Consider the following 17,533-nt stretch of genomic DNA (forward strand, 5'->3'; position numbering starts at 1 on the left):
GCACAGAGTGCTCGAGGTGAGGCCGCACCAGCGCAGAGTAGAGCAGGGATTAGGAATGGTACGAGTGAGCAGAGCCATTAGGTAGTTTGGCAGTGGTGCAGGGACGGTCCCTAGGTTACCTGCGGGAGGAGACCTCTTCAAAAGGAGTGGGCTCTGACCATGGCTCACGTTAATGGCAAGAGGTGTTCTGACTCTGGGGAAGCAACCAAAACTCCGCTCAGGTCAAAGCAAGTATGTTAAAACGTCAGTAAGCTTGCAGTAAAACTTGCTATAAAACACCCAGAAGATTTTTATCTCATATAACATTTCAGATGTTATCAAGCTTTTCTGGTTTTCGTGGACTTGCAAGGGTTGTTTTTTATTCTGTGTCATAATTAGAGAGGGAAAGAAAACCAAGCTTGAAGCTATTTTAATTCATTAATTTCAGACTAATTATTGCTATTTTTTCATGACAGTTAATGGGATCAAACTGACCCATATTCAGAAACACGCTGAACTGTGAAGTGAGTCCATAGTCCATTGACTTTTATCTGTTAGAGATGAAGGGGAGTGGGATGAAATATTGTGATATGAGAATGAGGTGGCATGAAAGCAGTTATTAACTTATCATGTATATTATCTATATAATTCTCCCCTGTTGTTCTGAAGATCTCCATTCAGTGTGAGTTGAATGCTTTAGTCATGGTGCTTACTGGTTTGCTTGAAGTCTTTTTCAGAATAGAAGCCTAATATGTTACATTACGCTTAAAAGGATAAATTAATTTCTGGCATAATTTGATTAATGCAGGAGTTACACTATAGCTGAACTGGCTCAATGGAATTGTTTGAGTCAAGATCAAGCACAGTGTTCCCAAAGGTTTTACTCCAGCTGTTTTCCTGTCACCTAGATTTGAATAGCTTTCTTGGCAGAAGCATTTATAACTAATTTATGTTGGTACTTAATAGCCAGAGAGCTTATTTTTAAATCTGTATTATTTTTGCTATTGTTTTCTGTCAAGTAGTTCTAAGAAGCAGACCTAGTGGTAACCTCATTTTCTTGTCTGAGAAGTACAGTATTGGGCCTGTGTGCACAATCCTCATGCAATGCAGGAGGTGGTGATTGTTTCTTCATCACAAATTGCATTGGTAACTGAACAGTTCATCCGGCTAGTTAGATTTAACCAGGGCAGATAGCTTTTCGCATGTGCGATGAGAGCAGGAAGGAGACAGTGCAAAGCAGTAATGTAATTAGCCGTGTAAATGAGTCTCACAAGGTAAATCTCTTTAACCCCAGTGATGAAATGTGTTCTGTGCTAGAGCTTCAGATTACTGGCCCTGTGAAACAATGTGTGCAGCTGGTCAAGCCAAGATTTCGGAAGTAATCCAGTTAATTTGAAAATAGAGGACACTGCTCTTTCTCACACCTGCCTAGTGCTTTTATGTCTGAAACAGAAATCAGACGCAAGGTGTCGGATCAGCTGTGAGGTACTCTGCTGATGATACAGAATAGCATCATGTGGAGTTACCTTAGTTCAGTTTTAAATAAAAACGTATTTGAATGCTAGAGATGAGGCTAGCTAGGGAAGAAAGGCACTTCATAAAAGCAAACGTAAATTGTGTAGATGAGTGAATTAAACGTAGGCGGAGGTGCCTCTGCAGTGTGCTACAGTGAGCTACGTAGCCATATGTGAAAACCTGGTGCTCCTGGTACACAATTTACACAGGGGGGCACAGGACACTCCCCCACTTAGCCTTTAAGCACTGCTGTAGTAAATGTGCATACAACCTGAGATGGAGATTTGTGATCCTGCAAAACTCTGAGGCACGTTTGTGCCTACACGTGTAGGTGGGTAAGTGAAGGTCATTTTACATTTGGTTTTAGCCAATAGTATTTTTTTTTACGGGAATATTTATATGACTTCCACATTTCATTTGAAATGAATTAACTGGCAATACGTCTAACAGTTGATACCGAGGGCTATTGAAATAGTAAATTCATTGTAAAGAATGGTCAACCGTTGTGTGCTGCCTGGTGAGAAAAACACCCTGAAGCTTCAAATTACTTCTGGAAAAAAAAAATCTTTCCCAAGTAATATAAGTAGTAAATCTTTATTCAGCAGGGAAAACTCACATTCTGAAATTGAGTTAAAAAATGGGCTGTGTAATAGTAGTCATTGTGCTGTGTATGACATGAAACCTGTTATTTCTCTCACTATTGAATACCTAATGAAATCCGTATGGGAACTTCTTGTACCTGTTTTCAGGCGTTCTTGTTTACTATAATCCTAAAGGTGCTTCAGTTTCTGATTAAAAGGTTTTAGAGCCTCCAAATTTTGTAAACACACAGAAAGTGCCATTTCCTGCATCAGTTTGTCATAGTGTATTCCAGTTCTGTCATTTTTTTTTTTTGACTGTCAGGATATAAATGGTGGAAAGTATAAATAACAACTGTGAATCAGGAATATGTTGAGCAAATTAAGTGTATCACAGGTAATAGGGGTTTCCTATTACCCACAGGTAATAGGGGTAATCACAGGGGTTTGGGATATATATTTATGTATTTATTTTATATGTTGGATACTGTCCTTGAAGATGATCAAGCCCTGACTAGACGTAGCCCTGAGCAACCTGTGGTAGGTGCCCCTGCTCTGAGCCAGGGTTTAGGCTGGGTGATCTCCAGCCTCAACTGCTCTGTGGTTCTGTTCAGTAGTTTTATATATACATACACATACAGATGTCCATAAATGTATGTATCTGTGTAAAACTTTACGTAAAACGTTTTATTTTCATATATGACAGGGAACAAACACATTCAAGTAGAAAAACTGATTAAAAACTCAGTTTTTATTCAATTGGACAGGCTACTGCTTTTTAAATTGTAGCTTGTACTGATTCACAATAGGAAACGTATCAAAGGAAGCCTTTGTCAATAATAAAAAACAGCTTCCTTACATGCCTCCTGGCAGTGCTGTCACTCCTCTGCTAAATTATTTATGATAAAAAGTTGGCATGATTGTAGGATAATTTTAGAACAGCTTGGATCAGAAGGGAGCTCTGGAGGTGCCTGGGTCCAACCTTTTCCCACAGCAAGGGCAGCTCCAAGGCAGAAACAGCCTGGCAGTCGGGGCTGTGGAGCAGAGGCCAGGAGGGCGATGCTGCAGCATCCCTGGGCGATTGGCCCCCATCTTTGTCCTGCAGGCAGTCTGTAGCAGTTCGTGTGGCTAAGGAGTGCAGAAGCTGGGCCTTCCTCTTCCTTCCTATCGCACTGTGATTTGAGATGGGAGAAACTTCTCTGCAGTGGCTGTTCTGCAGTGGGGTGTTATACAGTGCTAAATGATTGAATAAATATATAAACAAAAGGGTTATTTTAGCCCTTTTCTTCTGCTTGCTAAATCTAGCTGCAGAGAAAATTCATTGTATTACATATTTCATGCACCAAACCTTTCTTAAATTTACTTGCTGGGAAGGTATATAGATTTAAACAAGAAAGAAATTTTGCCTTTGCTGCAGAAGAAAAAACTTGTCTAATACAACCAGCGTGAGTTATCTTTTGGGGATTTGTGCAGTGCTGCCTCATTTGGCTGTGTATACCTCCTGAAACTCCCCGAGAAACCCGCGTGCTGTCAGGGATGCTGTGAGCATCTCTGCACAGGGAGGCCTCTGCCAGCCCCAAGGTGAGAGAGATCTCAGAGCAGCAGCTGTGGATCAGGTATGTGCTGCCCATAGAGCAGTATGTGCCCTTTTCTCCAGCGGTCTCCCGACTCTCAAGGTGTTTAGTAGCTGTGCTTGAACATTTTATGAGGATTATAACTCCTCTCTTCTTCCTGGGCTGCTGTTTTATTTATGTTTTGGTTTTACTCCTATTATTGTGGGATTCAGCCTAATCTTCTAGTTTATGCCTAGTTTTTCCAAAATGAGGTTGTCTCACTATAGAGGGTCCTTGATCTACTGCTTGTGCTCCTCCTTTCAAATATACCTCCCATCTGTGGATGATTTGTGACGTGGTGCTCCTCTGATACGTTAACAGGCTTTTATTTTCAATTTTTAATTTGCAGTCTTGGTGGCTACAGCTTCCTTGCAGGGAATACTTTCCTTGGTACATTGAAAACAGCAGGCGTTGCTCTGCTGTTGTGTTTTTTTTCCCCTTTGAAACAGTTTTCTGCGAGGAACTTCTCAGGATCTCTTGAACTCGCAGACCATCGAGTACTTGTTCTCTCTGCAGGGTGCTGGGGAGCAAGGGCTGTGGAAACTGTTCTCTTGGGGGTTTGTTTTTCTGAGACGTGCAGAACTGGAGAATAGCGAACAGCATCTGAACGTTTCATGAGTGCTACAAGAAATTCTGAGGGGGCTTGGATTTATGTTTTAGAGGTGAATAGTTATTTTTGAATCTATAGGTCCTTTACTGACACACCGAATAAGAGGGTATGGAGGCTTTTCTCAAGGAGGTTCAGCTCCATATGGGGCAACTAGTGATAGGACTATAAAGCCCAGCTCAATATGAACGTGAGGGGCAGAGAACTCCTTCCTAACGTGCTTCGTCTTTGTCAGAGGAACCAGAAGTTCAGTCCATCATTTCTCCCACACATCCGAGCACAGCTGCTTATGCGCGGCCTAGCGTGGAGCTCGGAGCATGGAGCTAAGTTTCTAACATTGAGTGGCTCTGTTGATGTTAAACTCCTACCTCATTTTCTTGAGTGGATGCTGTATCTTGTCTATGTTGTGAGTAAGTTAGATATGAGTGTTTGAGATACAGTTGTGCTTGCAGTAACCTGGTATGTGTTAGGCTTTCTGATTTCTTTTGGCAGTGTTGTGTACTCTCATGCAAGGTCCCTGTTGGTTCAGGGACCCCCCAAAACATGAAAGAAGAGAAATTGGGATAAAGTGGGCAAGATAAAGAGCTTCTTCCTTGTGTTGTTCTGTCAAGAAGTCATCCTTATCATGCTTGTTTTGCACATAATGTAATTCTGTGTTTATATGTATCTATATATATGTGCATGCCATAAACATGAAGCAAAGCTGAAACCCAGAACTTTGTCCAAGTAATTGATAAGTTTGCGCTTAACTTTTAATAATGTTGCTAAGGTACAGAGGGTGACCTCAGAAAAATCTTCACTGCATTTCAGTGGGATTTAATTGATAGATAACCTGGTTTTCTTCCTGTGATCTCATAAAATGCACAGATGATTAAAAATGTTGGAACCAGACAAGTTTATGGAAACATTTATGTGCTTGCTTATCCTGTTGATGTCTATTCTTAATTGCATCTAGTCTGCCTAAGAGTAGAAGTCATGCCATCCTCCTTCCCCCATTTTTATAATTTATGTTTTTTTAAAACTCTGGAATATTCTTGCTTATTTTCAGATCTCATCAGAAAAGTAGCACAGCAGAAGTTTGGGAATACACAGGGCGATTATCAAAAGGTAAATTGTCTATGTGTATCTACATAAAATAATGAAAACTGTGAATTCAGTTATATTTCTAAAATATTAAATAGTACTTTAAAGCTATAAAAATAGGATGCAAGAGTGATATTTGAGAATAACAAGACTGATGGTTTCTTATAAAATGTGGGAGCAAAACTTTTCAAAATATCACAAAGGAAATTTCATAAGCCAGTGTAAAAATACTACACATAATTAGGGCTCCCTTATAAGTTCCAGCTGTAACGTGATTATGGTGCTTATTGTGCAAAGATTGAAACCCGTTTGTGTTGAAAAATGCGTTTTTTATTTAAAAATGCTTAAGAGAGAGACATTACTGCTCAGTTCTCATGTTAATTTCAGCTATTGTCCTCAAAAAGTTTCCATAGTCTACTGATAAAGTATATTTTAGTTTATGTAGTATGCTAATCACATCAAGTATATTCTCCGTTCTCTCTTTAGGTTTGTGATTTTCCTGTAACAGCTGAAATTCTTAGGATATCTGGTAGCAAGAGGAGGTAGAACGTAACTTGGATCTGATTTTAGGCTGGTCTCAAAGACAGCACCCCATCTTTGAACCAGCATCACTGGTTGAGTTCCTGCAGTAGGAATCTTAACCGGGACCACACAATGAACAAGTTGCTTTGTGTCACCCACGAACTTATAGGATCGTGTGCCTATCAGATAGATGAGTATGGAACTTGGCACACAGGCACTAAGCTATTGCCTTGAATCAGGTGAGCTGAATGATCTTGGGATTTGAATCATAGAATCATTTAGGTTGGAAAAGGCCTCCAAGATCATCTGGTCCAACCATCACCCTACTACCAATGTCACCCACTAAACCATGTCCCTAAGTGCCACGTCCAACCTTTCCCTAAACACCCCCAGGGACGGTGACGCCACCACTTCCCTGGGCAACCTGTTCCAATGCCTGACTACTCTTTCTGAGAAGAAATGTCTCCTAATTTCCAACCTAAACCTCCCCTGGCACAGCCTGAGGCCATTCCCTCTAGTCCTATCACTAGTTATCTGTGAGAAGAGGCCAACCCCCAGCTCCCCACAACTTCCTTCAGGTCTCCTCCGAGCCTCCTCTTCTCCAGACTAAACAACCTCAGTGCCCTCAGCTGCTCCTCACAGGACTTGTGTGTCAGGCCCTTCACCAACTTCGTAGCCCTTCTGTATTCCAGGGCCTCGATGTCCTTCTTGTACTGAGGGGCCCAAAACTGAAGACAGAACTTGAAGTGGGAAGGCCTTGTGCTTCCATGTCTTTCTGACAGCAAGCCTGTCACTCCAGTGGTTCGATGTACTCTGCGTGACATCTGAGTGCATGGATGTTGTCCTCATGGTACATCAAGCAACTCTTGCCAATCCCATGGGCTTGTTTGGTGGGGCTTTGTGTAGTGGTGCACCACAGATGGTGCCTGCACTCCTAGCGAGGAGCGTAGGGTGGACTTGGTTTGCAGAGTCTTTGGACAAAATGTTAGACCATAGGTTGTTACACATGAGCGTCAGTATAGTATTAAGTAACTACTATGTAAGTTGTGAGAAATGTGAGCCTAATAACAGCTGTAGTCCTCTGTGGCGAAAGCAGTTGGTAAAATTGTGTGATTATAGGGTGACAAACACAATATCAGGTGTGCTTAAGAACTAAAACAGATTTAGGCCATTAGATGTAGGTCCTAATTCTGACCTGAAACTTTGAAACAAATTTGAGAAGTTAAATCAGGGTAAATAGAGAGTCCTTCAGGAGACAGGAGCATCAGAGAGAGGTAGCTGTGAAGAGGTACGCATGGCTGTGGATATGCCTCTTGATGAACTTCCAATAGGGAAAGGGAAGTGTGAATGTCACTGAATGTTGTGGGTAATAGGAAATGTTGCCTGTGGTTTTCATTGCCCAAATTCAGGAAGAATGAACTCAGACTAGGATGGGTTTGGTGAGTATTTATTAGGATGATCTGGGAAACACATAGGTCTTCAGAGTGACCTTCCAAGACACCTTCAGACTGACACCTCCGAGACACCTTCAGTGACACCTTCAGTGACACCTTCAGAGTGTCTTCCAAGACTGGAAGAGTTTGCTTAGCTTAGGAAAAGCACTGATAAGGGGTATGTTTACTCCTTATAAATATATATGAAGAGGAAACACCAGGAAGAAAAAACTGCTATTTGGGCAAAAGATGGTGTTATCACAGAAGCAGATGCACAGAAACGGGCCATGTATAAATGCATATTAGAGGAAGACTTCCCAGTTCGCCAAGCAGTAGCAAGAACAACTTCTGACATATATCCTGTTAAATTTCTGCTGCCGTTCCTCCATATCTTTTTTTTTTTTTTATGTCAAGCTATTTGTACAATGTGTTAGTGACCCAGGAGGCCCTTCCCAGTTCTGTGCCGTGTATCCCCGTGTTCCCAGCTGGAGTCTTACCGCGGATGTCTTACCATCCCCTGGCAGGGACACGGATCTGCCAGGATAACCTAGCAGCTGAGCACAGCTGCTGTGTGCTCACACAGAGCCAGCATGCCGCTGCTGCGATGGCTTTAGTTCTGCTGGGAGGTGTTCTTGCTTAAAAGGTTCAAAATCATACTCAGTACCATATTTTTAAGGGAGGATAAGTATTTGTTTTCCTCCCATTACTAATAAGATACCAAATACGATTTTCAATGTTTTAAGCACATTGCACAGCAGAGGTTTCATAAAGATGTGTGTGATGCAGGTGAAAAAATTTCCCTAAAACTTGAGAACATTTCTGATTCTGATTCTGTTTTAGCTAGCCCACTTTTCTGCTGACCACACAAGGAATAGCATTAACAGGTGTGAGCTTGGCATGTGGAAATGAATAGGAAAAATACAAGAACTACAGTTTTCATTGTGAAAACAAGGGGAAATTAGGTTCTTCGGAAATTCCTGTCATTGAATATTTAGCTTTCAGTGTTTTTCTGAAATATGGATGAGAAGTGAATTAGGGATCTGTTAAATACATTTCCTCAGTCCTTCTTGAATGCCTTTTCTTTTTTACTTTTGCATAATTTAAAATAAACCTCTCTGTAATTAGTTGAAAGTAAGGGTGAAATTTCTGTGTAATCTGTTAGGGTCCCAAAACCACTACTGAAATTGCTGCTCTTGTGCCAAAATAAAATTAGCATTGAAAAGAAAATGTTAGTCAGGAATATCACAGATCAGTTATGGCAGGTGGAATTTCTGAAGAAATCACTAAACCACAAAGTAATGCAATCCCTGGCCTTCTCTTCCACGAGATATGTTGGGAATTACAAGAAACAGATGTTTGGTACGGAAATAACCAGTCTGTGTTGCTCTAAGATGTGTTGGACAAAACCTAGATTCCTTTGTTTACTTGCGAAGGACACCAGAAATTATCTGCTTCTATATTTTACTGTAAATTCTTTTCTGTGATTATTTAATGGTGCTTCTATGCGTTATTTTACTTCAGTAGCTTTTTATTATTGTTTCTGTGTTGCTAATTGTTTTGATCGTGGTTAATTATTCATTACTCAATTTGTTTTTGTGCATGCTGCCTGTGTATTATACACACTCTCCATTTGTTTTGACTTCCACAGCCAGAAAATGTTGTCCTGACTCTCCAGGTAATGTGTTATCTGGTAGATGTACAGCTTTCACAAGAAACTAACAATGTCGATACGCACTACTCCTATTAAAACATCCTTAGCTGTTTTTTGTCTTAAGTATTTTTTCCATCTAACATATTTTAAAATGTACATTGTAGAATAATTTCTGAAGTGTTCAGCTAACTACAAAAGAAAATAGGAATGTTTTTGTGGGTTAGTTTATAATTCTTTCCAAAAAAAAAGCCAAATTCTTCCAAGCACCTAGTTTGTACTCTTTAGAAGGGATAACAGCAGTTAACCAGCAGTTATTAGCAATGACAATTAAAAAAACAAACAAGAACAACAACACAAAAACTAGATTTCATCCTAGAACTGGTAATTAGGTCAGAAATTTGCAACTCTGCTAATGGTGATGGTCGCTGTATTTGGATCAGTTGGTAATTAGGGATTGTGAGGAAGGGCATCAGTAAGGCTGGAAGTGGAGCATGATAGATAGCTTGTGAGAAATTGCAACTTCTTTTGCAGGACAATATGCAGCCCCACTTTCATCCTTTTACTGCCAAGCTGCCCCAGCGCTGGCAGATCTGTAAAAACAAGAAGATTCAAAGTACTGGTGTGATAATTAGTTCTCCTAAAATTGCAGAAAATACGAGGAGAGAGATTTATTAGGCAAGAGAAACAACTGGAGCATGCCCCCACCACGCTGCCTAGCTCTGCACAGGGACACCTGCCTGCCTGCCTGGGGTCTGGGCGTGTTGGTTTGTGTCTGCAGCAGAGCTCGCAGCGTGCAGAGCTCGCAGCTTGCCCCCTGGCACCCACATCGCCCTGCATGCTGCTGTGCCAGGGCTGCCTGGCCCAGCTTCACAGACCTCAAGCGCTTGCACTGCTTCCAGCGTAAAAAGCTAGTTAGGGTATTGCATTGCATGCTTCCCTTTCATTCCTTCCAGGCTTTGAAAGCACCCTTTTAGTCGCTGCTGTTTAGCTGCTTGGCACCGGAATAAATGTCTTTACCTGAGAGAGCCTAAAATCCACTCCTTTATGGTTTTCAGTCCCTAAGCAATTTTTTCTTCTACGGTTTGCAGAAAGCTCTGCTATTGCAATCTGTCACCCAGTGAAGTACTTCCCTTTGCTGTTCGTATGAATCTTTCCACTCGTAACTGATTAAAAAAGAGAACAAAGTGCCCTCCCTCCCCCAAACGAAGTGTTGATCTAGGCAGTCTTGCTGACATCTATGGAGGCCTCTTGGAAACAGATGTGAGAACCATTAGATTTGTGGTCCAGGAAAGCAAATGTGTTCGTTTTTAACCTATTTCAATGGAATCAATTTGCATTCATTTCATGTGAGCATATTTCTCCCTTCGAATTCATTCCTGTAGCTTACCTCCCTAATGCTCTAGTTAACCAAGTGTTAGCTATCGGTGTCTACAATGTCATGTGTATCTTTTTGTTGGAAAAGTTGTCGATTGTTGACAAAAACACCAGGTCCATAACCTCAGTAACTCAGTAGATGGTTTAGCCTTTAGTTTATTTTTTATTAATTTGCTCTGTATTGATTGCAGTTACTGTGTGATATCTGCTATTACCACTATTTTTGTCTGAATTACAGGCCATCTACTATGAAATCGGTTTTATAGTCTCCGCAGCCTTGGGATTGCTATTTATTTTGTTACTGCCTCTTGTGGGACTTTGCTTCTGTATGTGTCGTTGCTGTGACAACTGTGGTGGGGAAATGCATCAAAGACAGAAGAAAAATGCTGACTGTCAGAGGAGCTGTTTTGCAACATTTCTTTTTGTTGCTTCTTTAATAATAAGGCAAGTGTAATAGAACAATGCGAAGCTTGGTATAGCGCTAATTTTGCAGTGTCATATGACATTATAATGTTACTGTATTAGCCTACAGGTGTAGAAATAATTTCATTAGATTAAATAATATTACTGCTTATTAAAGAAAATGTGACTGCATTATAAAAGTGCTGCTGCCATTGATATCCTCAGGTCATTATGTATTCACTTGAGAGGAATGTAGATATGAAACATTAAAAAAAAAAAGCTTGAATTTGACAAATGAGGCTTTTGCCAGTCTCAGAATAGCAATAGCAGAATGTTACCTTGAACTCCTGAACAGAAGATCCCGTGTCCTATGTTCCATTGCCATCCCATAGAGACCCTGAGGTACATCCTACAGTTTTGTTCTTGGTCGTGTAGTAGTGGTGAGAAAAGCAACTGTGACCTTATTTAGTATTTGTTGACCTCTAGATTGTTTTATAAGTTCGGATTAATGGGTTTTCTTTTGGGCACTGAGTGAGTTGTTTAAGCCATGCGTGTACTCGCTGTAAAACGCCTGAGTTTGGAGACATTTTAATCCTATTAACCCTAGGAGCTGATAATGGGTGATGAGGGGCTGCTGTCCAGACTTTTCTTTACCCTGTAGATGCTTTCAAAATATGTTGTTTACTTTTTTTTTTCGTTCAGCTTCTTCATTTTTTTCACCTGCTCTTTTTTTGTGTGTGTGTGATTTTATCTGAAAAAACATTAAATCTTTTGTTTTGTACTTTGCAGCTGTTTAGTCAGGTGGGACATACCTTGTCACTTCACTGTAACCTTGACTTCTTTTTCATTTTACTGCTGTCTTGTCATGCTGAATTAAGGCTTTCCTCATGCTCACATGTAGACCTGGCTGATATCAAGTATTGGATCATTCTCTTTTCTCCCGGGCATCACTAAAAAACATGACACTTAAGTATTCTGAAAACCAGAAAGCCAAATGGTAGCAGGTGAAGCAGGTGATAGACACATCCTTGCCATGACGACAGGAGAAAAGTTCTTCCAGTTGCGGTGGTGCCTCAAAGAAAATGCTGTGAGTTACCTGTCAGCACGCTGGAGCTGCAGGGATGTCTTTATGCCGTGTCTCAGGACCCTGTGCTCTGGTTACGATGCCTGAGGGCTGCTGCCTGTCAGCTGAGTCTCCCGTCAGTCTCTGCAACTTGTGCGTTTGCTGCCAGCCATTCCTGTTAAGCATACCCAGGGTAACAACTGCATCTCCCCACGTCCTGAATGGTCAATCAGCGATCCCCAGTAACACGCTTTCCAGGACTAGGGAAGCTGCCCCTTTAACTCATCCTTATTTTTTTCCTTCTGTATCAGACATCAGGAGTATCAGATGCTTACCCTAAGGGAGGGCTTGGCCTGAGCTCTGTCTGCAGGTTTCCACAGGCAGAGATAATCCCATACGACTCCCCAGCTAAGTCTCTAATGCTGTGAGTGCTGCGCAAGGCAAGACAGGCTTTACGCAGGTAATATTACTGACCCCAGCCCAGCTGAGACAGGTCTAGCTCTCAGATTTCCACTACACACCTGTACAAAGCAGGAGGCTGATGCCCTTCCTAGATCTTCTTTAACAAAGGAAGAGAAGATGCCACGCCTGGATCTATTTAAAACCACGTCAGCTTCCTTACCATTGTTCTGAAAGGCGAAAGGACTTGTTGGTAGCTGTTCCCTCCCCACCCTCTCCACATGGATGTATTTTCTACTTTTCCCCCAAGATGCAGTTTCAGCTTAGATGGAAGACTTACCTGTAGCTGTTTTTCCCAAAGCCACACTTCTCAAGGACTGTGCCATGGCTTCATGCATAAGCAGTGACATTAATATTAAAGAGTTCGGTCCTGTGCAAGTCAAATGCTTGTGGCTACTTGCAGACATAGCCAAAAGAACAAGAGCTTAAATAATCTCCACTGCTACTGCTATGTCTGACTGTGCCATGAAATCACTAAGATGTGTCCTCTCGTTCGAATAGGAAGTTTGTGCAGCGTTGGAGATCTCCCTTTGAAATATTTCTCCCAGAGAGGTGTTTAGGAAGGCAGCCATCCCTTGTGTTGCTCTGAAACCACACCTCCGCCGGTGGAGCTCTGCTTTGAGGGACCCACGGTGGAATGAACACGTGGACAGTTGCTGGAGGGAATGAGAGGGGTTTCTAGGGGATGGGCTTGTTCAGGATGTACTGCCCAAGTGTATTTTCTGCATCTTCCTCTCCATTCCCTCTCTCTTGCAGTGCCAAGCATTCTGGGATTCTCTCATTCAAAAGATCAAAGCACAGAAGAACAATAGGAAGCATGAGCCATTTTTCTTTTTTTTTTCTTTTTTTTTCTTCTTTTTTTCCTCTTTATTTTTTCAGTCCTTGGTCTGAAAGACAGATCCAAACTGTCTTTCTGTGGCTGGGGAAGTCAGGTCAAATGCACGGTAGAAGAGTAAGAGTAGGGGAAAGATGCTGAACACTGAGCTTGCAATAGATGGTGTGTATATATAGGCAACAACTCTTGAATACTGGTAACATGAAGAAGACTTTTTTTTATGTCTCAGCATGCAAGTTCAGACTTGCCTGTATGTGCTGTTAATGTAGATTTTTAGGAGATTTCAGCTAGTAGATTTTATTCATGGGGAACATTATTTCTTCTCACTTTTCCGCTGACAGTGTTCTGGTTATTAGGATGAGGTTTTAAGTCTACTGAGAAGTTGTGTAAAGGAAGGGCAAAGATGCCAGCTCTTTTTTAAAATAAAGCAAACAAAAAATCTGGCATCTGCTTTCTGAACGCAAGGTGTACTTCCTGAAGTGGGGTTTCCTCAAGGAACAGAGGCAAGTCAGAAGTTGTGATTATGTACACAGTTGTTTATCTTCAAGTAAATAAGTCTTAGGTGTGTCATTCTCCAGTAGAAGCATTCTGCATTTGAAATACCTCTTTTGGTAGTTCAAGTCAGAAATACGTGCTATGGTTTTGGTAATTCAGTTTTCATGTATGGATATTATCATACAAAGTAGGATTCTGTTGCTAAAGAGCACAGGATATAGAACTAATTTACCACATAGATGACTGAATAGGTGTCATATTCCAAATTTACCACTAAAACAATTATGTGCTTTGTCTTCCAGAGGTTAACTGATAGTTTAGGAACAGGTTTGCTATTTAATTTTATTTCCTAATAATCATCAAGCTTAGGCAAACACGTTTTCTGAGGGAAGGAAATGTAATTTCATTAATTCCTCTACTTCATAAAGACAAGGTATTGGTACCAATATCAAATGTATCAGTCTCAGAAGGTGGTTTGGCTAGTAAGTGGTCCCTTTTCTGTCCTTCCGCGAGAGGTGGTGGTGGTGTAAGTTCTTTTTGAAGTCATGGCTCTTGTCACGTATGATGTGCAAGGGGAAGCTAAGTCTGAAGGAGTGGAGGTGGTATTTGGTATCTTGACAAGTACCTTGTTCAGGCTTCTTTGAAGGCCTCTGGGCTTTGTGGGATTGGTCATGCACATTGTTCAGAACCCAGAAATCAACATTAATTGAAAGAATTGGTGAGCAGATTAGTACAGAAATCTCTACCCATTATTTTCTTGCATTCAGAATTTAGCAGTGAGGAAGGTGGCACTTACCCAAGATGTAAATCAGTCCAGTGTTCCTATTCTGTGACTTGAAAGTTTTTTAGCAGGCACGGCTAAAGAAAAAGCTTGGTTCCCCCCCTGCAACTGGATTAGTAACTTATGTCACTTGGTGACACCTGACAAGAAGCTGATCACGGAAGGTCTGACTCCCAGGAGCCTGCTCAAACAATTCTCTAATCTGCCGCAGAAAAGGCATGTCTGTTTTATTGCTGCTTTGTGCCTTTCTCCTTGTAGCTGCTTATTGAACGTTGACTCAAGGTTCAGTTATATAACAAACAGATTTTTCCTCTCCCGTGCTAGGTATTTGTTTAGTTACAGTTGTTTAGTTATTTAAAGCATCTCCCCCGTCTTATGTCCTCCCACTCCTTCCATGTAGGAGACTGAAGAGAAAAATGATCGTGCTCAAATCTTACAAAGTACTGTTTTGTTAGCTTGAAATTGACCTTTCTGGTCTGCGAGCATAACATTGAAAAGGCATAAAAACGCTGCCTGGCCGAAGAACAAAGATGACATTATAAACCGGACCGCAGAGGGATACACAAATGTTTACTTTTCCTGATAGCTTGAGGTCGTTTTTCTTCAGATCTGGGGGAGAGGAACAATAAAGGGAAAAACCATCTTTGACTACCTTGCTAGAAGAACGTTTTTGAGACAATTGCCATCCCTGGAGAATGGAGAGAAATGATAAATTGTGTGTGTCCACAGTGCAGAGCGCTTACTGCTGTTTCTTCTGCTTACGCTGCAAGTTGCTCGGTTTCATGGCATTTTACGCTTCCTAAATTCGCTTTCCATGGGTGGTAACTAAAGGCTGCTGGAGTGTTTGGCCCTGTTGGAAATGTAACTGTGCCACTTGCTGTTAGTTAAGTCATTAGGTGAATGTCGGTGGCCCTTTGTTAGTGACTTCTTCTGGGAAGAGAGCTGATAGCCAGCTTTAAGGACAGAACTGTGAAATTTGGGTATGAGAAGCTCTCTCTTTATGTCAGATTCTGTCATCCTGCTCTGAATTTTTCTTTTGGATCTTGAGAGAAACATCAGCGAAGGAATTCTAATAGACAGCAGCCGTCTTGCCTGCGCGTAGCCTTGCCATCTCTTCACGCTCTGAAACCTGAATTTTCCACCTGAGCGTTTGTCAGCGCAGCTGAACAAAAGTTCTTGCACTTGAGAGCTGTCTTGCTGGGAGAACAAGCCTTTACCGTGCCACGGAAAGCTGAAGTAGGAAAAGCAAGATAAAGTTTTGGTTTTGGATCATGGATAAAATGAGGAGATGAGCCGCATCAGCGTGTTTGATCCTGTCTTGCCAGGATTTATGTATCATGTTATTCTAGGCACTCATTTACTCCCCAACATCACCTTCTCACTTGAGTGCCTACGTTATGGCTTCCTTTGAACATAAATTCTCTGGAGCAAAAACTGTTCTTACTTATACTTAACTTTGCCCAGTAGGGAGCTTAGTATGGGTTTTCTAGAAGACCTGTTTAAAAATATTAGGTCTTCTTGATGCCAACGTGAAGTTTGTCGGTTTGTGAGGAGTAGAATACCATTGGTGTTAGTGACTCCCTTCTGTCACTGGGATGTCCATCATGTCTTTTTTTCATGATACTGCCTCTCTGATCGCTAGGATTGAGCTGTTACACTGCAGTGCAAGCTAAGAGACTGAACAAACGTGCTGTCCAGAAATGCCTGTGATGCAGCAGTGCTGCCCCTCTGGGGATGTGCCATGCCTGAGCCGAGTGGTTCCATGCTGTCTACCTGTTAAAACCTACACCAAGTTAGTTTTGGGCTGTTACCCCTGCATTCCTACCTCAGGCCGCTGTGCTCATCTTCTGCTGCCTGTGACTGCAGAAGAGCCTTTCCAACTGGCAGGCTAGCCGTTGTGAATATGAGACGTTTAAAACCAAAATTCATCCTTCTGTTTATTTTACACATGAACTAGACTAAACCCCTAAGTATTATGTATGCTAAGAAAGCTTATGGAGCCTCTCATGGGATTTTTAATTGCCTTTTTACTTAATGTTTGTGCAAGTCTATTGTGTTATGGTTAGAATTTTACAGTGGGAATGATCAAATAGGAAATAATTAGCAGCAGTGCTCACTGGAAGCCTTAGCTCGCTTTCCACCTTTTGTTTTATTATCAGGAAATGTTTATACGTATATTTAGAGTTAATAGGGTCTATTCATGTCCTTTTAAAAGATGTATGTAATTATGTAAATAAATAGGGCCATTATGAGTAAAAATTGCTGAAGTTTCCAAATGTAAAATATTCCTTTTCATAGCTATTTTATGAACATTTGCTTGTAGCTGTGTCAGCATTAATGATACTTGTGGAAGTGTAACATTTGTAAGTCTCATACAATTTACCTAGACTATGCACAGTTTCTGACAGTATCAATGAAAATGGTAAGTGGCTATAAATTAAAAACTTCTGAAGACTTTGGGTTAACATTGCTTTATTCTTTCTATATTTGAATTAGTAGTACCATATCTGCCCTTACGGCTAATTCCTCTACTCCACCGAGTGGTGGATGTGAGAATTTTATAGTAAGAAAAAGACAATGTAAACTTAGGGAGACCGTTATTTTGATTATATTTTTTTCCTGTATATTTTTTGTTCCGTTTTAAAATGTCAGAATGGGCATTTACATTAATAAATATCTGTTATCTGTATTTTTTGTAGCGTTGGAGTACTTTGTGCATATGCCGCCAACCAACACTTAACTAGTCAAGTCCGAGGAGCAAAGAAACTGGTTAACAGTAATTTTAAAGATCTGAAAGTTTTCCTTAACGACACTCCAGCGGTAAAGAATTTTTTCTTTATGGGAAATGAGGGTGGGAGGGAAGAAGTATAATAATTGTTTCTTTCTGTTTGGTATAAATTACACCTGCAGTATGGTGTTTGTTCTTTGTGTGTCAGTCTCATGAAGTACAGTCAATGATGGGAGGTAAGAAGTTTTCACATAATTGTTAATGTTTGGGAGCAATTTTCGAGCTGGACTGCTGGAGGCTATTACAATGATGCTTGTTCAGTGAACCCCTTTTCCTCTCACTGAACTAGTGTAGACTGGTAGCAGGTGAAATGTTTGAAAAAATATGATTTTAAAAGCAACACAAATTAATAAAA

The 17,533-nt window shown here is 41.0% G+C and overlaps 1 protein-coding gene across 8 annotated transcripts in view; it reads left to right on the forward strand.

Annotated features, from left to right (window-relative positions):
* PROM1 (prominin 1) overlaps window positions 1-17,533 on the forward strand; it is a 63,199-nt gene that overhangs the window by 17,196 nt on the left and 28,470 nt on the right. For 6 of the 8 annotated variants that reach the window (XM_080588787.1, XM_080588786.1, XM_080588783.1 and 3 more), the window contains exons 3-6: window positions 5,341-5,399; window positions 8,979-9,005; window positions 10,594-10,799; window positions 17,090-17,210. In XM_080588787.1, coding sequence (XP_080444913.1) covers window positions 5,341-5,399; window positions 8,979-9,005; window positions 10,594-10,799; window positions 17,090-17,210 — 413 coding nt within the window. The remainder of the gene's footprint in view (window positions 1-5,340; window positions 5,400-8,978; window positions 9,006-10,593; window positions 10,800-17,089; window positions 17,211-17,533) is intronic. The other 2 variants (XM_080588785.1, XM_080588789.1) reach the window with 1 other exon arrangement.

This window comes from Anser brachyrhynchus (assembly GCF_964034855.1).
Source record: "Anser brachyrhynchus genome assembly, chromosome: 4".
Lineage (NCBI taxonomy): Eukaryota > Metazoa > Chordata > Aves > Anseriformes > Anatidae > Anser > Anser brachyrhynchus.